Below are 21,569 nucleotides of genomic sequence, written 5' to 3' on the forward strand. Positions count from 1 at the left end.
GGACAGATAAGAGCACTGTATGTATTTTCACTGCTGGTTTTCTGTTGCTGATTTACTGGATATATGACTTGATTATGTTTGTACTGCAAGCTACTGATATCCTACATATCAGAATCAGGAATACTTTATTGATCCCTGAGGGGAAATTGGGTCATGTTACAGCTGCTCACATCCTAGAAGGGAAATATATAAAAGTATAGAGAAATTATAAGAAAAATAGAAAATTAGAAAAATAAGAAATATGTAAAATATGTGATTTATACTACAATGTAAAAAATGAGGCTGAGAAATGGGATCTATAAATGTGTTAAAAGCAAGAATAGTATAACTAAATACATATTAGATGAAATATACAGTATAAATGCAGTATGAAAAGAAATATACACCAGAATATTGAACTATTGCACAAAATTATTGTACTGTTAACTTAGTATTGCACAGTTGAAAATATAAATGATAAATTATGGGGTTATGAAGCTACTGGCGGGGTGAAATTAGTCCAAGTGTCTGACACTCTGATTGAGTCAAACATTTATACAGTAAAATAAATTAAAGCAAAAACAAGACTTAAAGCCCCTAAAAACTACAACACTGAATATTCATGACTGAATAAGCAACAATCAAATCTAAAGTTTGCAGGACATACAACATACCAGTAGGATTTGTGACATCATAAGTTTGGTGCCAGTCGGGGTCCAGTATGCAACTTCCACAAGTGTGATGTGGAAACTTGAAGCCTCCAGTGCACAAACACTGAGGATTCTTTACAACAAAGGAGGAGACATCTTGTGTCCAGTAGTTAAACTTTTGAAATGAAAAAATATTTGTATATTCATCAATTCTGAGTTTTTAACTAGGTAATAGAACTTTTCTTGTGTAAAAACAAAATCACACACAAATTATTACTGAAAGCAGAGTATTTTACATGTATTTAAGACATGTCTGGAGGGGATCTTTAAATGAAAGCAATTTTAAAGGAATTTTGGCAGAAAGTAGTGCATTTATATAAGACCCCATCACTCATTGTAAGAAGTTAATTGGGAAAATGGGTTTTCAATGCCTTTAAATGCTCGTTAAACCCAACATTATACAAAACAAACAATATATTTACAATATTACTGTTCTCAAAGCATTTAGAAAGGCAAAGATGTAATGTAATTAAACTGGCATGAGACCATGAATATTGAAAGCTTAATTCATTACAATATGTCCAGTATAGTTGTGGGGATCAGCTTTGGCTGACCAGCTGACTCAATGGCAACAACATTTCACAATATGCAGAGAAAAAAAAAGGAAAAATGACACACAGGTTTAATTTTCCCTGGCTTTGAAGACATCATGGGAAATCTCAAATATCATATCAAATGCACTTAGAATAGGTAATATAAAAGAGTTAATCCTACATAAACCAATCCAGTTTCAGCCTAGAATATACACAGTCTTCCTGTTGGTCTACGGGCCATGCAGTGGTTATTTTGAATGTCACATCACACATTGTTGATTAAATTTATTTCAGTGGGAAGCTATAGAACAAATGCTGTTGACTCACTGTTTTCTTTTTGCTCAACATCCATCACTCACATCCATCTTTTCCTTTTGTGTACAACTCTTTTCTCAGAAGTGCGTGAATCTTCAGCCCACTCATCCCTCTGTCTTTCCCACTTTCTTTCTCCCTGCCTGCCTGCCTGCCTTCCTTCCTCTTCCTCCCCTCATCTCCCTGTTGCATCCTGAGCACAGTATCCCAGTAGGCCAAAAGATGGTTGGCCTTCGGGTGTTGTGAGGCCCTGCTGTGCATTTACACAACCCTCTTTCTTTATGTGTCTCTCTCTCCCTCCCTCTCTCTCTCTCTATTTAATCCCACAGTTGGTTTCGGTGGCACAACTGACAGCACCCTAGGACAAATGCTCTACTTCCTTTTCAAGCACTCCTCAAACAGTGGGTTACGCAATACACTCACACACACACAGGACAAATACACACACACTTTTCTTGTTCTTAATGCTAAATCATTCAATTAGCTGAGAGGTGGGAAGGAGAGGAGAGGAGAAAACTTTAAAATCTTGAGTGTCTCTATGTAACATTTAATATTCATGACTAAATAAACAACAATCAAACCTAAAGCTCAGAAAATAAACTTCCTAATCTGCTTCACGAGGACTGTGAGGATGTGGTTTGATAAGATTTGATAAACAGTCCGAAAAAATCCAACCCCACAACTGTCACCAGGATTCCCAACTGATCTCTCCTCACATGAATCTCTAATCTCTAATGTGAAATAAACAAAACTGTAAATGAAAATTCTGTGTTCATATAAGTCCACATTCCTCATAATGAAAAGCTGATTGAGAAAATATGTTTTCAGATGCTTTAATCCCCTCCAGAATTGTTGCATGTTGGACCATATTGGCTTTCGAAATTGTGATGTCACAAATCATGCTCGTAGGTACACATACACTTCTTAAAGTCTGATTTAATGTGAGCATTGAAAAACATTCCCCCCCTCAGCAGATAAATGTGGAAACAGTTGTCTAGTTTCAAACTCTGCACAATCTGCAAAGTGAAGGTCAAACATCCAGGTGCAGTAACAATAAGGATAACCCATTTTTGAGTGGAAGGGGACTTTCATACTGTACTGTAATGATCTGCTGTGGCTCTCTCTGAGCTCATGTACACAGGAGGGGATTTTTGGAGGGGAGTTTGATTTGATATTTCCATTGAACCTCCATTTTCAATGAGTTTTAAGAGTTTTGCCAGTGACTGAGAGGAACTGGGACTCAATCCCAAAGAAATTGATGAATTCAGAAGAAGCTAACAAAATGCACGAATGTGTCTCTGAGAAAGAAGGAAAAATAAAATATGAAAAATATCATTGAGAACTCTTAACAGACTTTTGTATTGGCAGCATAAGAAACTATTGTTTTCCTGTGGTTTAGCAGCTCTTCAGTGAGTACGGAACTTGCGGGATACTTTACGTAAGAGGACAACCAGCTTTGATCATATCAGAATTGAAACTCCAGCCAGTGTGCACAGGACACAAGGAGGCTCATTGTCCACCAACAAAGCCGGTCACAATTGTGACGACATATGACTAATTAAAGTGAAATTAAATCGAATAATTGTATTGTCCCCTGGGTGTGCTTAGTCGTACACTGGGCGTGAATGTGTGTGTATTTGCGTGAGTGTGTTTCATCATAGACGAGGGCAAGGCGGCAGAAGAATCCCCGGAAAGTGTCCCTTTCTCTGAGTCAGGAAATGGACTGGGACAAGGCCCTATTGTCACGAATAGCCTGAACGAGCTGCTAAGGAGTGTGTCTGTGTGTGTGTGTGTGTGTGTGTGTGTGCGGGGTCAATGCACTTCTAAAATAACAGTACAGGACTGATGGCGCAGACCAGCTGAATTGCTCTTGCACTAATTTCATAAGTAAATATTAGGTGTGTTATGAAACAATACAGACTACATTTTAGGTCATGCAATGGGTGGAAGGATAGATGGACTGAATGAGGAATGGATAATAACAGATATATGGACGATAATATGCAGCTGGGATAATTACAGTATAATCTTTAATCTTTAATCTTAGGATTTCCTATGTGTGACAGGGCATTAATGTTGTCAGACACAGCCATGTTTGACTGTTGATCATGGACAGGAAGCTAATGTAAACAGACAGAGAGGTCACATGGCGCCGTATTTGTCAAGTGCCAGGAAGGGTCAGCCGCTTCTTGTGTAGTTATAGGCGTGTGTTTGATCTTTTGTGGCTGCGTTCCCAGTGGTGGTGTGTCACAAGCAAACCAATAAAATGGCAGGAAAAGGTACAAGCCTTAACAACAAAAGACGAGTGGGGTGAAGAGACGTACGTTCAAGCAGGGGAGGTATGTAAAAAAAAAAAAGAGAGACAGATGTTGTAAAGGGAGGAAGAGGGGGGTTAATGGGAGACAGACAGATAAGAGCTACTATACCTGAGATAGGAAAAGACATGAAGAGCAAATGTAGGTTGGTTCGCTGGAGAACTTTTTATTTTGATCTTTGCAAACCCCTGTTAGATAGCACTTTATTTTACAGGTAACAAACACTGTAAGGATTTGTTCATGTGTGTAATTTTATATAATTTAACATGATTGTACCTATCATTCATTAACTGCTTATACACCATGTATGGATGCTTCATGGGAAAGGTTGGATTTATTCACAAATATATAAATAAACACTTTAAAATGTCCAAATACTGTATATTCTTTCAATAGTGGGTTATAAGCAATAAATCGTGAATTGTAAATAAGTGTCTATATCCTGCTTATAAATGCTAATTACATGTGCTAAAGTAAATCTGTCACTTACAACCCCCATATAAGCACATCTGCAAATCCAGCTTCCAGTGTGTGCAGCTCTTTATCCCTTTTTTTCTACAAAGTTTCTTTTTCTGACATTTTTCCATTCTCCCAAAACAGTTTTCTTTTCATACACTAACCCGAAGAGTGGGAGGACTGGCAATCAGCTCAGGCTATAAACTGAATTGTTTGAGAGACATTAGGTTGTGTATTCTCCTGTGTATATGCATATTTCTGTGCATATGTGTTTGTGCAGACAAATGCTCACCTGGACAATGTCCTGAGTAATCAGAGGCCAAACTGGGCCATCTGGTCTTACAGCCAGAAACTGACTAGTCAGCATTAAGTAGGCAGCTCTCCCTCTCTCTTTCTGTCTCCATCTCTCTTCTTCTCTCCCCTCTCCCCCCTTGTGCACACACACACACACACACATGCACCCACGCACTGACAGACAGGCCTTGTCTCTGTGCAGTCTCAGCGGAGCTCTGATGGCCTTTGTGAGGCAGCCATGCTGGAGGCGACAGGCCCGGCACAATGTTCCACCATGACATGTTGGCTTCGTTATGTTTTACATTCAGAGGAGGATTTGGTGTCATCCTCCGCCCCCCCACGTGGAAAATGAAATCAAGCTTCATGAGCCTTTTCCAGTGAGACACTAACGCCATGAGGTATATTTTTAAAGAATGCAGCAGAGCAGCACAGCTTGTGACATTGTAAGGATAAATGTCTTTTCTGGTCATGACGTTTTTGTGTGCGAGATCTGCTGCCTGGTTTGTAAGACATGAAAAATAATGGTTTGGATCAGTATTGGGTTGCACTTGAGTTGCGTAAAGTTCTTCCTAAATTATTAGCAACTACTAGCTAGTTTTACTAAATTGGGTTGCAACATTAAAACTTAATAGATGTCTTAAATAGTAAAGACTTAAAGACTCATGTGTCAGTTGGTAGGAAACATCTGCAGCACCGTTTAATCAAGCGTAGCATAACAAGCCAAAAATAACAGATTTAAGGGGCCAAGTGATATATTAAATTAAAGGCTCACGTTAGGTTTCAACATTGGCAAGGACAGTTTTTGTCAGGTGGCCGATACGTACATTTGTGTGTGCACTTGCTCACATGCGTGCACATACTCAGAGACCTTGATTCTACAAAACCACTGCTGTATGCAATATGTATTTGTTTATATAACTTTTTTTGTCAAAGGGAATTTTTATATTTTAATTTTTTAATGTACATCTTTTCTCATCATGATTACACTGTGTAACCTACCTGTGGACTTTTCTCTACCATCTGAGCATGATTACAACAAAGCAAAAAAAGAAGAAGAGAGAGAAAACAACAACAACAGTGAAACTAGCTAACAAAAATTTAAAAAATATAATAATAACATATCGTTAATTGATTTCTAATATTTTTTTATGTTTTTATGTCATGCTCAAATTACATAAAATAAATATAGCTAATTATAAATCTTATGAAATATCCCATAGAAAGTAATGAATGATACCAGAGGGATCATAAACTATACACTGTCAGTCACAATCACACACTACACTGATTCTAATATCATGAATGTACATCTGACACTTACATATATATAATATTTAAAATTGAGATACAATACGATACAATGATATGATTTCACACTACTTTATACAACAGTTACAATAGCTAGTTTAGCTGTAAATATTTAGTAACAACTAATCTACATGCAACGACTTGTTTGTTTGTGTGGTGCAAACTGTTTTAACAGTGATGCGTTCATCTCCACTTAGTAAACACTTAAGTTATAACTTGGCTTATTCAATTTACATACTTATTAAGATCTAAAAAAGAGAAATCCAAATCTCAAAACATCTGCAAATCAGTTTTAAAAAAAAAGTATTTTTTTCAAAATCTAATTATGCTTCATTAACCAGCAACTCTCTAACATCTATTCACCTTTGAAGATTAAATGACTCCCAGTGAAGACACTTCTGAATCGAATACACTCAACTGAAAGGTCATTTGTCTGCTCCTATTCAAACTCTTTAATTAAGGCTCAATAAATCTAGGCCAATCAGCCACCCAGGGTTATGATCTGAGCAATGAACAGATTCAACTAGATTTGAAATGCAAAGATGAGTCACACTGATTAATACAGAGCATGAAAAGGAGACCATGAACAGAAGAGGCTATTATTATTTGCAGGGTTCAAAAGGCTTTGATAAGTCTATGTGACCCATTCAAGCACAGCTATGAAACAAACCAAAAATACTATCATACAATGTAACAGGTCATTTATATCCTTTAAACAACATGTATAATAGTTAAAAGGATAGGTTCTTTTCAATAGATTTTCAATAGTTTTTTTTTTCTGTCTTAAAACATGTTAATTCCTCAGGCCACTAAGCTTCAAATGCAAGTGATGGGGGACATTCTACGCAAAAATGTAGTCTACAGTTTTATCTAAAGTTAATATGAAGCTTTAGATGTCTGAGTTTGCCAAACCAAGTGAGTATCTTCCAACATAAAAGTCTTTTTTAATTCAAAATTCCCTCCTTTTGATACTATTTATCCACCACAGCTCAGCATGGAAACACAAAGAGGACACTAAGAGACTTTGGAAGAGGGTTATTTGACTAATATTAACTTCTGTTTTGGTATACATTTTGCACAAAATGAGGACTGTGCACCTGATTTTTTTGTACCTGACTATTGTTTTAAGACAGATGTGAAAAATTATGAGCTTTCCTTTAAACCATATTGAAGAGCAAGGCATATATAGATTATGTAAAAGACATCCATCATTATGTCAAAAATTGAATATAAGTAATCTAGGTCAGACTGTCCCACACTAAGCACACACTCACATAGTTGCACTCCAGATGAGTGATTACCTGCAATGCGGCCTACATTTAATGACAACATGTTCAGTATTTTGTTCCCCGCTGCCAACTGAGAGCTGTTTGGGAGGCACGATGACCTTTCATTTTGCTGCCTACACTGTGCATGTCCTTCAGCTGGAGGGCTGCGTGTGTAGACAAACAACCTGAACAAATCTGACAAAGATCTCTATCATTTTTCAGAAGGCTGTACTAAATATTATATTGGTCCCTATAAAAAGTTGTTTTTTATTTGTTTGTTTTTGGTTTTCTTCAGATCAGCAGAACATCTCATAGGTTGGGATTTAAAAATGTGGCTGCTCTTCTCACTTAGAATATATACCCTTTAATTTGTTTTTATATTATTTAAAACTACTTAATTGTGTGTATGTCTTTGACTGTTTTGCACCACAACACCAAGGTAAGTTCCTTGTGCAAACCTGCATGGTAATAAACCTGATTCTGATTCTGATAAGTGTATCACTTATAATGACACTTTGACAGTCCTTAGTGGCGCCTCCCAGATTAACTACAATACCTACAGCTAATGTTCAACAAATAGGTTTACAGGTCAGGCATGTCAACAATCTGTATGTTAAATATATTCACACCCAAAGCAACAACAGTCATCTTACTATTAGTCAGTAAAGGATTTTCAAAATGCTCCTATATCACATAAACTCTTTTGTGTCCCTTCTTTTTCTGGACTCTCCTAGTATTTCAGACTGAGCTTTATATCAATAAACGCCCTCGTGTAAACATCTAAGATTTCAGTGCTGACCTGGTTTCTCTATATTGTTTGCTCTGCAGCGGCTGACCCCAAGCTTTTGTGTCCTCTTGCATCCGTTACATGATGCTATGCAAACGATGGGAACAGCTTCAGCACGGTGACAGTGCTGTAAACAAACAACAAGCAAAGAACTATGAGAAAGTCATCCTTGATCAGTGGTACATTAGTTTTTCGTGGAACCAAAATATATACCAACCCAACCCCAGCAACATCAGAGGACAGTTTAATACGCTCAGAGCTTCCTGTACCTGTTCCTGTATTATGCTAGTGAGAGAATGAGTTACTAACTAGCTCATACTAAATGGCTATGGAGAATTCCTAACGGCAAAATATTAGAAAGATAATAAGCGAGGAATCACTTCAAGATAGAGGAACTATTTATTCCAGCATGAATCATTGCTGCCTGAGGACCTGAAAGGCAATGCCTAAGAGTATGCTCCGTATGGCAATATTTAAACAATGTGCTACATATTTTTACCCTCACAACAGCCTGGATCAGTGACAATCTTTTAGTTTCCTGCTTATTTTTCAATAACTTCCTGAAGCCGAAATATGCCATAGTAAAAGGGGACTGGCAACATTTCAAATGCAATACAAGACCCAAAACTTTGCACATTGTTGTCATGATTTTATGACCCAGGGCTTCCTGACACGTTTGCACTGTGCTCCAATTTTACACCAAACAAAATCATCATCCCTTTGCTCTTTACTCTGTTTGTCCACACTGGTATAATTTGGCACGAAACATGCAGGACTGAGGAGCATCAGCCTACAACAGGAAGTGGACTGCCTCACTCTAATTGTTTGAAGTGTGGAAGCATGAGTCTTTGGCTTACATGCGATGTCAAATCTGCCAGTGAGGTCACTGAGTCATGAAATATAATCCTGGTTGTACCTGTGCTAAAAATAACAGCAACAAATAAATGGTCTGATTTCATCACTTATAGCAGTTGTGGCTATGACCCTATATCATATCTTTATTTTTCAAAGCAATCAATGACATGATGATGTATTTACACACACAAAATGGGTAAAAACACTGTGGATATCTGCCCAGAGGTGATGTGTAACTTTGGTTCTCTATTGCATTATTGACAAATACACAGTCCAGATGGTGTGAAGCATAATTGCTGTAATTGATTTATACTCAGGATAAACACATGATTCAGTCGATTTGTCCGGAAGAAAAGATCTAGGCCACCACATTCTGGCAAGTACAGTGTGGCAGTGTTGTTCATTATCTTATTAGCCTGTTACATTAGCAGGACAAAAGTTCCTATCAGTAAGGAAATTAACTCCGACAAAGAAAGGCAAAAAGACAAAATAAGTGTGTAACTTTGCTAGATAAGCTAAGTACTGGAATTGAGGACAACACTCATAAATTACAGGTATTTCAGACCTTATGAGCAGATACAGGTGAGTTTGGCTCATAACTAAAACAAGTCAGAATCTCTGTCTGTCCATGAAATAATGCAATAGAAAAGGTGTTGCTTGTAGTGACAAACTTACAATTATCATCCAATCTTAAGATCCCATTCAGCTTTACATAGAGTTTTAGCACCATTAAGGTCACTGTTTTAGTTTTACAGCCCACACAATGACTGCAACCAGTGTAATCTCTGCAGTCAATTGAAAGGCAAAACAAATTTCATTATTATCAAAAAAAAAAACAAAACATGAATGAGAATGCACATAATTGTGAATACTGACTTGCTACTCAACTTTTACAGTCATGTTGTTTAGGCTTCATTTTGAAGCTGTCATTTTGTCTTTTCAGACTGATAAATATAGTGCACTCATTGACATGCAGCTGCAAACATTTGGCTTTCTGTTTCCAAATAACTCTCTCTCTCTTTTTCTTTCTCTCGCCCTTTCTCCACATACACACGGGGTTTCTTGGCTGAGTTTGTTTAACCTGCTTGAACTCAGCCTTTTCTCAGGACTCAGGATTCATCCCGGGGCTTATCTACCACAAAAACCCCAGGCCGCCAGCTCTGGAAAATTCCCTGAGCCCTAATGTGACAGAAGGCCTTGAGAGACGGGAGCACGGTGAGAGAAGAAGAGGCAGGATGTGAGAAAGAGCAAGCTTACCATGTGTGACACCTGACATTCAAAGAGAGAAGGGGAGAATTTAAACAGCTAAAAGAGGCAAATGCCACAGGCCACCAAGAAAACATCTTTTGACTCAATGAATAGGCGTACAGTCTGTAATTTGAGCACTGATTTCAGATGTTATACCAGACAATGGTGTGTTGGTTTAAGCAATAAATGTAAACATAGCTCTTAAACTACAGAATCTAGGACACAAGGTCATGTCAGGATCGGATCTTTCACTTTCTGTCTGTCAAATTCAGTTCTTTAAATTTCAGTTTGCTTCAAAAGAATCTTTCTCTGTCTTTCTCTATCTCTATCTGCCTCACACACATGCATACACCCTTTTCCAAATATAAAATCTGATATTCCCTTTGTAAATTTATAATTGAAACACATAAAAAAGATAACATTTCACAGACTTATTGCATTCGGTTTTGGCCCAAAACCAGAGAGAAAACGGCTGTTGGCTCTGACTGTTCTCTCCACATACATATCAATGAGTACACCCTCTGCAGGAGGCCTATCACATCCCCGTAGCCAGCAATGAAAACAGATACTTTATGTATTCTAGATATTCCAGTTTCCTCTTGGTTATAAAATGGAAGGATGCTCTATTTTCATTTCTCCCTGTGCCCGATAAGTGGGGTGAAAGTGAAATGCTTGCTTTGGCTAACGCCACTGGCAGTGTCCTCAAAGTCACGTACTGCAGGGTGAGACCTACTTCAATAAGCCTTTTCCTTGTGAATGAAACATCCACAAAGAGGGAGGAGATGAAAGATAAATCAAGAAAAAAGGGAGGAAATGAAGGAAAATGAAATACTTGCTGACTTGCTTTGTTCCCATTCTGTTTCTAAGATTACGACTTGGTGTGTGTGTGTATGTGAGTGGTGGTAGTGCAACTAAACACGTTGCTTTAGACCTTGTAACCTGTCTTTTGGGTGGTATCCATTTCATCACACGCTATGCTCTTGGAAGGCAGAGGAGTGCGCATGTGTGAATGCAATCATGCAGTGTGACATAGCACAATACCCCTTCCCTAGCCAAAACACAAGAGGGTGGGACCCACACACTGGCTCTGTGGTAAATGGCACATCCACATCACCAGTGGACGTGATTTTACACGTTCGCATTACAGATAGGGCGCTTCCCCCGTCTGCCCTCTTTTCCCTCGACTGGCACAACTGCTGAATGATGCGGAGTGCAACATGTACACATACTCATCAGCATGCATGGTGCTCTGCCTGTGTCAGTCTCATCACACACTGCATTAAGTCATGATCAGATGTTTAGCAAGGAAAGGAAATGTGTGATTGAGGGGTGAAGAGGGTGCTGGCAAATGCAAGAAAAATGTGATCAAAGGATGATGAAGCAAGCTGCTGAGGATGACTACTTGAAAGATTATTTCACCACTCAGCAAGAACCGGATGTGAGGTCAGTTGAAGTTGAAGTTACCTGCCATACTCTAGAGAATCATACATTTATGATGATGTGCATATTTTCTTAACAATGTTTTTTTTTTTTTTTTAAATTTGGTATGTCTTCACTACAAGGTTGATTTAGTAGTTATTCTGGAGCTTTCAGTCATATCACACAATCTTCTTTTTTCAATTCTTTCACCACTTTTGATCTCAACTTCTAAACCAACACAGACGGAAACTCCCCGAAGTGCTCTGTAAAACGGAAACTTGAACATTGAACAATTTGACAACAACTGGGCAGGCTCCATCTCCTTAAGAAGATTGTGTAATATGATCAAAAGCTCCACAACAGCTACTAAATTGACTTAACTGTAAGACTGTTTTGTCAACTACATCACCACCATTTTACAGAAAAGCATGTGTTAATTAATCAGGTGAAACACTATTTTACGTGATATGGGGACATATTTTTAGGATCTTTCACGTGTGAAATTTGTGATGTATTTGTGATGTCATAACATAAATTTCACATTGGACACAACTTTTGTGAATAAAATCATAATACGGGCAAACTGAGTTTTCTGACATTCCCATGTGAGATATAATATTTGACAAGGGAGATGTTATATTTCACATTTAAAATTTGTCTCCCATCAGACAGTCATCCAGTTCACTCAGCTTGCTGACATTCCTGATTCTCTCTGCAAACATTTTGTCCATCTACCACAAAGGACAGTTTGGCATCACCTTCCTTACGTCAGCAAGTCAGACATATAAACAAATCAATGAACTGTAGAACAGTTACTTCTGAGTACATCTGAGTTTGCGTGACGCAGAAAATTCTATAACAGAGCAGACTTTGACCAAGTATACAACCGTGACACGTGAAAAGTACAAAGTGTGCTGATAAAAATGTAAAACTTTGACTTCTTCATTGTCAAAAAATAAATAAATCTGTCAGTGGACCTGTTTTGCTTGTACAAGCCTACAGAGCCAACATACCAAACCTTTTACTGACATCGTGTCAGATACTGTCATGAGTTTCTGCATTCCACAGACAACAATGACATAACTCAGACTCTGCAGTAAACATAAAAACACACTGAACTACATGTGGCATTTATGTAAGGTGCTTTAATTTGGGACAACGCTTGTATGTGTTGAAAAACAACTGAACAAATTCCAGCACAGTCACGCTTTTCTAATGAAACTCACCTACAATGCTTTGGTTCTTGGTTTTGGTTAGCCTGAGGCACACATCAGATCTCTTTGTATTTACCTCCCTCACAGGACACTTTTTAAAATAATATTATCACTGTTTCTTTTCAGAATTATTTTACTTCTTACTATCATACAGGACACAAACCCGCAGTATACATGTATGAGGGATGTTGGATTAAGCTGATAAATTGCACTCTTGACTTCCTCTCGTAAATACGCTTGTATCTTGTCTGGTTTTACTTTGTCTGGTCTGTACTCATTCTAGTTTTAAGAGAAACTCTCACACAATTATTGCTTCATGTGTTTTGGCTTCAACAGTAGAAGATGATTGTACAAAATATTCAGCAAAGGTATTAATGTTACAGCATTTCGCATTGTGCATTATTTCCTCTTTACTAGACATTTATATTGGATCTTTGCTAGTTTTCTTATCTGTATTGCTCCAGTGTGACTTTCTCTGACCTTTGTATTCTACAAATGTGACCTAATTAAGGGCTCCAGTAATTTGAGGGGATGGGAGGAGAAATTAGTTGTTGAAAAATGTTGATGACGGAGGTTGTTGAATGTCAAGATAAACCTTCTCCAAATGTGTGCACCTACTTCTAACAGAAAATGTTCCTCTATTCATCCAACACATGCTTCTCCTGTCATCTTCCTTTCCTTTTAGTGTTTGATGGTGATACTCTTCACCTCTGTGAAAAAGTGGTAGGAATCCTTCCCTCCCTCCCTCCCAACACCAGAGTTCTTCATCCCTCCAAAGGGCAGTTTCAGATCTCTCACCAGCCAGCAGTTGGTCCACACCAGACCTGTCTGTAACCGCTTGGCCACCCGGTGAACCTTCCCAACGTCCCGCGACCACACAGTGGCTGCCAGACCATAGCGCACCCCATTGCCCTTGGAAACAGCTTCATCTTCTGTGTCAAAGGGGCTGACGCAGGTGACAGGGCCAAAGATCTCCTCCTGCATTACTCGGGAGCTGTCAGATATGCCTGAGATGATGGTGGTCGGCATGAAGTAGCCTTTGCTGTTGCGCTCTGGGAGGTCCAGCTGGTCAACCCCTTCACCACAGTGGATGATGCCACCTTCGGATTTGGCGAGTGCTACAAAGCTACGAACCTATACATGAAGACAGAGAGGCTAATAAATATGAGTTAAGAAAAAAACACATCTTTCTAAAAGTTGTTTTTGACAATTTAAGTCACCACCTTCTCCAGGTGTTCTTTGCTGATGAGTGCTCCGTTGTTGTTGCTGGGGTCAGAGGGCAAACCGGTCTTCCACTTCTTAGCTGCTGCCACAAACCTCTCCAGGAACTTGGAGTAAATACTCCTTTCTACATAAATCCTACTGGTGCACAAGCAGATTTCTCCCTAAGAAGAAGAAGAAAGAAGGATTTTCATTGAAGCACAGGGTTCAGAAAGTTCTTCCCAGGCACCTACCTCAAAACAAAATATGGGTTTTGATTGCCCTCATGTGGACAAATAATTTAACTGCACCCTTATCACTGTTCTTCACACAGATAGCATCCATTCAACACTTACACTCTTTTCTTACCTGGTTGGAGAAGCTGGAGCGAACAGTGGTCTCAATGCACTGGTCCAGGTCTGCATCAGCAAAAATAATGGCAGGGTTTTTTCCTCCCAGCTCCAATGAGAGCTTCTTACAGTAGGGGGCAGCCCGTTCTGTGATGCGCTGGGCAGTTGCCGTGGAACCCGTGAAGGAGATCAATGGGACGTCAGGATGGCCAACCAGGGCGTTCCCTGCTCGCGGGCCAGTCCCAAATATGATGTTGACTACTCCTGGAGGAACACCTGGAGAGGGAGAGAGAGATTTTTTAAATAGTAATTCTGTAAACCATAAACTCCCTTTATGGTTTTTCAAATAATTCATGAGAATATCTCTCTAACTTCTATGTGTATAATCTTGTGTTTCTTTTGCATAGCTGTTGTAGTCCTACCAGCCTGCTGCATCAACTTGCACATCATCCAGGCAGTCACAGAGGTCATCTCACTGGGCTTGGCCACCACAGTGTTGCCTGCAGCAATCGCAGGTGCAATCTTCCAGGTCAGCAGGTACAGGGGGAGATTCCAGGGGCTGATCAGACCAGCTACACACACAACACAACAACACAATTTAAGAACACATATAGCACAATTATATCCTTTACAGGTTTTAATGTGAATACATGGAGCTCTCACCCACTCCCACAGGGCAGCGGACAGTGTAGTTGAGGCAGCCCATGTGGTCCATCTGGCTGCATTCGGTGGTGTGGTGGAGCACGGATGATGCAAAGAAGCGGAAGTTGTACGCAGAGCGGGGAATATCCACAGTCCGTGCAAACGTTACTGTTTTACCTGTAATGTTGCATCAAATACATATAACTGATCAAAAGAGCTGAATAATACATCAATTGCTCAAACACTCCTGGGACGTTTTTGATATTAGATATTCATCATTTAAAGGTCACATATTGTGGAAAATGCACTTTTTCATGTCTTTTCAACATAGATATGTGTCCCTGGTGTGTCTAGAGACCCACAAAACCTTTTTCTCCTGCTCCATCTTTCAATAAATGTGTGTGCAAAAACACCGTTTAAAATTTGGCTCCCTTTATGACATCATATATCATATATTCTGTTGAAAATAGACCCCCCTCCAGCCCTTCAGCAGGCTTGACAGTCCCTGCCCAGTGTAAACATACTGAATCAAATTTTGAACTGAATCAAAGTTCTGTTGTTTGCTGCAAGAATGCCCCCCTATCATCTGAGGAAGTGAAGACCCACTGGATTCACTTTATTTTTGATGGAAATGTAAACTGGAAAACTGTGTGTATGATGGATCGATACCGGCTGTCCGTGACCCAACCTCAACTTGGACGCTGTAACTTTTGCCATATTTTAGCTGTCTTACTGTTTATTTAGCAGATTAGCCTGTTGAACCTGGCGTTAGCATGTTGCATGACTAATATGGCTAGCGATGTTGGACTAATGTTGGTCTATTGAGGGACAGTCAAGAGAAACTGTGTGAATGTTAAGCCAACTAAATAATGACAGACGTAGGTTGGATGGTGGTAACTGTTTTTTCATGTTGCTTTTTGTGAAACTTCGACCTGCAGCACTATCTCAGCTAGCTTTGTTATTAAATGTTGGCCCGTTCTGCTCCTTGATCCTCGCTGGTATGTGTATGTTGCTGCTGTAACATTATGCAAATGTTCTTGATAGAAATGCCATGACATTAACGATACAGATGTGAAAAAGAAATGGTCAAACTACAGGAATTCCTTTTTCTAGGCACATTTTGAATTAAGGCCTCTTCTGTACAAACTCAAGTACCACCCATTAGTTGCATCTCTCCATTTAATGGACTAAATATGGTGTCACCCATGTCCCTTATTGGACATTACACCCCCCCCCCCCCCCCCCCCTTAGGCCTGAAGCCACATGACCATATACCCAAACCATCTGTTGTAGGTTCCGCATTGGCTGATATGTGTCTGGATTTACATGATAGGGTATATGGTTATATATATATTTTTTTTACCTTTTTGAGTTTTTTTCTGCTTCATACCTACCCTATTTAAATGTTGTTTGTAGTGTCTCATGATGACCCTGATGACCACAAGCCGAAACGTGTTGGTCTAACATTAAAAGTTGTTCTGTATACTACAAGTGTTGCTGGAGTTTTGACCTGTTTAGACATTTTCCCTTCTCTGTGCACCTTGGAAGTAGCTGAAGTTGTGCCAGAAACCCCTATTCTGCTTCAATAACGTTATCAGTCATCAGTTACTACTTAAACACCTAAACAGAAACTGCATATAAGGGTTTTAAAATGTTGGTGCCAAATAATATTAAATTCAAGGACTTGGACATGTTTAAGATAAACTAACACCTCTTGGTGACATTGAAAAGAAGTCAGTTTGATCCACTGTTGCTAAGTAACTGATTAGCTGACTGACTGGTGGGTTGATACAAAACAGTTTAAGACACCTTGGTCTCTAGACTCAGCCTGGGCAAACTCCTCCAGGTGGGCTTCGATCAGGTCGGCTAACTTGTTGAGAACCTGCGCTCGCTGCTCTGGGCTGCGAGCAGACCAGCCAGGGAAGGCTTCTTTCGCTGCTGCCACTGCTGCCTCCACCTGCAGACAGTCATGCACTGAGAGATTAGCACATTGTTCTGCATGTCTTTCAGACATCAGTAGTTGCCAAACTGATGATCAGGCCTCATATTAGCTTCAGATAAACATCCAAATATCTTTTTGCACAAACAAGGATTGTGGATTTTGTCCCCTGTCACTCAGGCTACATTTGTAGTGCATTATGAAGGAGTCTCTTAATGGCCTGTAGGGGGCAACGGGGTAAGTCAAGCCAGCAGATAAAATGAGCCACCCCTGTATCTAGGTAACCATGAACAAAAGTAATCATGTGATCATGTAATCAAATTACGGAAGTACAGTTCACATTATTGAATGCATCTTGGACTCAAGTACATGGAGAGAATGGTTAACAAACCAGAGTAAAAGAAATTTTTTTGTCATGCCAAGTGAATTCATCATGTTACTAAAAGTATCAGTCATGTATCTTAATTAAAATAGATAAGTTTTAGACATTATAACATTTTAATCTAAGTCAGTGTAAACTAATAAACAAGGTCTTAAACCTAGCATAATTGTGGATCTGAGCCAGTGTGAAACAGTTTTGTCAAAATGGAGATTGTGGGGTAAAATGTGCCAGTAATGTTGGGGAAAGTTGAGTCAATGGCTCGGTTTACCCCCAAAAGTAATATGTACAGAGTAACCTGAGTATTTAAGTATTATTTTCTGATATTTTAGAGACTAGAGACACTGTTCATGGTAATGTTTGATCATTGTTACAAGTCAATGTTGATGAATAAATACCTAATTTTTGTCATTTTTATATCAGTATTTAGCAGTGGCACTATTTATGCCTAGAGCACTCAATTTACCCCATCCCCACACTCATTTTATCCCTACCTTGGGGCAAGTTGTGACATAGGACTAACTTTTTTTGATGGGTCATTGTTCTAAAACCATAATAATAAGATAACTTGTTTTAATTTCCATGGGTATACAACAACCTGAGGTATATATAGTAACTATAATTTGAAATAAATACACTTATATTTTTGAGAAAAATCATCAAATGTAAAAAGTGACTCATGTTACCCCATTCTCCCCAATAAACAGGAGGAATGATCGGAGCATGAAAAATGTGTCAATGTTAATTTGGGCATCTGACTAGTGTTTTTAGACAGACTTGAAAATTTGTGAACTTGTCCTTTAAAGTGTATCAATATGTGTGTTCAGTGTGTTTAATGATTACTTGACTGTTGACTCTGTAAAGAGCAAAGGTACTTCTCTGTCATAGTATAAGCTTTCTGAAACAGATGTGACACATTAGAATTCACTTTTCTCGTCCTTTCCTTGGCCAATTTCAAGTACTTCATCCAAAATAAAACCTGCCGGTAATAGCTCTTATGGCAAAATGCAATCCAGCACCAAATCCCTGCAATAAAGACTACCTTTGTAAAGTTTATGAGAGTACAGTTGTGGACAAAAACAGCATTGCAATCTGACACAAAGACAGCTGCAGAAATGAGTCACACAGACTTCAGCATGGCTCAAGACTTATTTGCCAAACACAGGGCAAATACACCAGTAGACCTCATCTATCCCTACAAATATATGATCTCAAAAAATACCACTGAGCTACACATCTAAAAGCCTCAACAAAAACTTGAAATTATAAGCTTTATAGAGGTATTACTACAGGCCTTTTGCAGCAAAGGAAAGTTCAATGTCAATACAAAAAGGTTGTTGCAGAGAAAGTACAAGATGCATAGTGCTGTATAATAAAAACAATCCTAAGGTATTATTGGGATGTCCCACCTCCTCCTCGCCACTGTCTGGTACTTTGCAGTAAACCTCTCCAGTGGACGGGTCGTAGGAGTCGATGTGACTCCGACAAGGGATGAACTTTCCTCCGATGTAGTTCTCCAGAACCAGGTATGAGCGCTGCTCCAAGCTTTTCGACATGACTGTAAAACTTAGTGCTACCAAACAAATACAACAAACTAAGAAAATGACAGGAGACTGGAGCAAGCGGTGTTTCAAACCTCAAAGAGAATTGAAACTGACCCTGGTACAACTACACCTCCCACTGCATATTTCACAATACACTGCACCGTGCTGTGCAGCAGTAAGTTGACTAATTATTCTCCCAGCAGAACACCTGAGTTCTCACAGAAGTGATCATTATATGATAGTTTCCAAAGCAGGTGTATAAATTAATTATACCTTTATTATTCCCCTCAATGCCGTAGACAAATGAGCAACTATTAAAAAGGTATGATAACTTGTTTTGATGGCTTAGATCCACCACGTGTAAAAAAAGAGCAGGAACTTACATGTATTTCAAACGTATTTTCAGTTATTTCCTGTTTTTAATTGAGACAGATAAGATGTGCAAAAACTTAGATATCTACGTCATGTTGGCTTAAAAGTTCATCTTCAAAGGTCGTTCTTGACCTTGGAAACATAGTTAACAAAAAGTAAGATTGTGCTTAAACAATTTCATGACAACTGGGGCCAACTCCATCTACTGATGAAGATCATGTGACATGATCACCATAAGCTTGAGAGCAGCTACCAAATGGACCTGAGGTGAGATTGTTTTTCAACAGTTAGGTAGACCACCAGCCCTGTTAGATTGGCATCTTCACTCTGTCTCCTCCACCCAAGGCTCAGTGTGATTAGTTGAAGACTGTTAGCCATTTAAATGTAAAAGATTAACCCTTTTATGGTCACAGATGGACTGGGGCCTATCCCACCAATGCACTGAACATCACAGGTCTAACCCTCATATTTTATATTATATGCATTCACTATGAGCACAAGGCTAGGCTACAGTGGAAGGCAAGAACTTAGCTTTCTAAGGCTACATACTGTTCTCAAATAGACATACTGAGAAGTTAATAGTGCCTAAGTGTTTGTTTCAGGTTTGTGTACATGTGACTGCCAGTTTTAGAAAGTACTGATTCAGACAGGGCAGCATCTGAAGAGGAAGCCAGTGTATTACTCATCCATTTACAGAGAAAGTGATTCATCATCACAGTATGGGCCACCAGACATAGTATTAACAACGGCTCTTTCTTTGTTCTGTATTGTTCCCCCTTTCAGAGGTCTGTAGACACCTCAGACACACACTGGATGTGACTGCATTTTTAAATATGCTCTCATGCAATACAATACTGAATAAGGTATAAACTGATCTGTCAGTGCTGTGAATAAAAAGAAAGCATGTGTGCAGCTTTTAAGTTATTAACTGGAAATGAGTGGTGATCTTGCAACAAACTGAACACTGCCATCCTGTGGTAGCTGGGTGAACTAAACAATCTTTCTGTACTGTAGAAATTGCTCTTCATGAGGCCTTTTGAGTGGACTGTATCAGGACACTTGCATGAACGTCATTAATATCAACTAGCAAATATTCCATTAATTTCCTCAGGTCAGTGTCTGTGAAGGCCCACTCAGTCCCACCATTGTTCTCTGATAATACAGTTTCCCTTTGACTGGAATATGTCATTATTTATGAGACCTTTGCTCCTGTTACATCATATAACTTTGCAGTGTTTGTGGCTGATGCGCAGCACACCAGACAGCAACTCTGGTAAAGGAAGTTATAAAAAGGTAGCTGTACAAGTGAGTCATACTAAGTTGAATATAAATTGGGAGTGCATCTGTGTTGACTGTCAGATAACATAACCAGACAGAAGATAAAATGAGACCAAATAGTCATTGCTAGTGCATTACTCACAAAATATGCCAAATCATGTACAGTAATGCTGAAAAGTAAGAAATTAAAAATCCTAACAACATATGCAAATCATAATGCTACAGAGCAAAACTAAGTGCAAGAAAACACATGAACCCTAACATAAACTACACTCTAACAGTCGGATCAACACAACAGCATGTATTGCAGGGCTACTGTATTTTATTGTATGCTGTTTCTGTAATTCTGTCCATTCTGTGAATATCTAACCTTTACCACACTTTTAATGTATGCACACTCACTAAAGATTGCTCGTTGTTAATCAGAGACATAATCTGACAATGGCTTTGCACATTTATGTAGGTGACTAACAGCAAAAATTTATCCCACCCCGGAAACTTCCACAAAATGCAAACATGGTGTCAGTCATCATATAAACCTGTGCGTGAATGCAATAAATCTTTTTATTTACTGCTCTACTGCCTAATTTTTGTCATGTCCTCCCCCTGTGTGTCACAGTTACACCTTGGTGGAGTTTTTGCAGACAGGCGGGTTCACTTTGTGATAACTCCTGAATTCTCATGAGCCACTTAAAAATCAAGCATGAGCCTGACTTAGCATTCATTCCCCTTCGCTCTTTCCATTGACTAGTCATTAAATTATAATCTCCTCTGATTTTTCCCTGTCTTTCTCTCACACCACTTAAACTGTAATGTTTCCTTTCTGTTTCTCTCTGTTTATCCAGCCTCTAAACACTTACAAAGCAGTTTGTACTGTGATACTGGAAGTGCTGAGCAACTGGGGCCACTCCCAATTAAACATGTATCACCACAGAGTCTACAACTAGATCGCCTCCCTCCAGTTATACGAGATTGCTTTTAGACGAGTTTGTGACTTTTTTTTTTTTTTTTTTAATTCTGAAACATTTTAGCATGCAAATCAAACTCCTTCTTTAGACTCTCGGTGACGGTATCAATAAGATCTGTTTTTTGTGGTGCTTTCCACTCCAGCAGGAAATCATCACCTCTATATTTTCACTTCCATATGCATTTCGACAGATGGAAAAA

The 21,569-nt window shown here is 39.0% G+C and overlaps 1 protein-coding gene across 1 annotated transcript; it reads right to left on the reverse strand.

Moving 5' to 3' along the window:
• Positions 1 to 9,851: 9,851 nt before the first annotated feature.
• aldh8a1 (aldehyde dehydrogenase 8 family, member A1) lies at positions 9,852 to 21,506 on the reverse strand. The gene is made up of 7 exons (XM_044376249.1): positions 18,618 to 21,506; positions 16,700 to 16,847; positions 14,912 to 15,067; positions 14,671 to 14,820; positions 14,268 to 14,524; positions 13,922 to 14,083; positions 9,852 to 13,832 (listed from the first exon to the last, which is right to left on the reverse strand). The coding sequence occupies exons 1-7, from the start codon at positions 18,762 to 18,764 to the stop codon at positions 13,380 to 13,382; spliced, it is 1,473 nt and encodes a 490-aa protein (XP_044232184.1). The 5' UTR covers positions 18,765 to 21,506; the 3' UTR covers positions 9,852 to 13,379.
• Between the last annotated feature and the right edge of the window lie 63 nt (positions 21,507 to 21,569).

Source organism: Thunnus albacares, chromosome 16 (assembly GCF_914725855.1).
Source record: "Thunnus albacares chromosome 16, fThuAlb1.1, whole genome shotgun sequence".
NCBI classification, from domain to species: domain Eukaryota; kingdom Metazoa; phylum Chordata; class Actinopteri; order Scombriformes; family Scombridae; genus Thunnus; species Thunnus albacares.

Coding starts and splice junctions, on each gene's coding strand:
- aldh8a1 (XM_044376249.1), bottom strand. CDS start 18,764: ATGTCGAAAAGCTTGGAGCAGCGCTCATACCTGGTTCTGGAGAACTAC. Junction 16,848..18,617: donor CAGACAGTGGCGAGGAGGAG/GTGGGACATCCC, acceptor GACTGTCTGCAG/GTGGAGGCAGCAGTGGCAGC. Junction 14,084..14,267: donor GCTCCAGCTTCTCCAACCAG/GTAAGAAAAGAG, acceptor TCTTCTTCTTAG/GGAGAAATCTGCTTGTGCAC.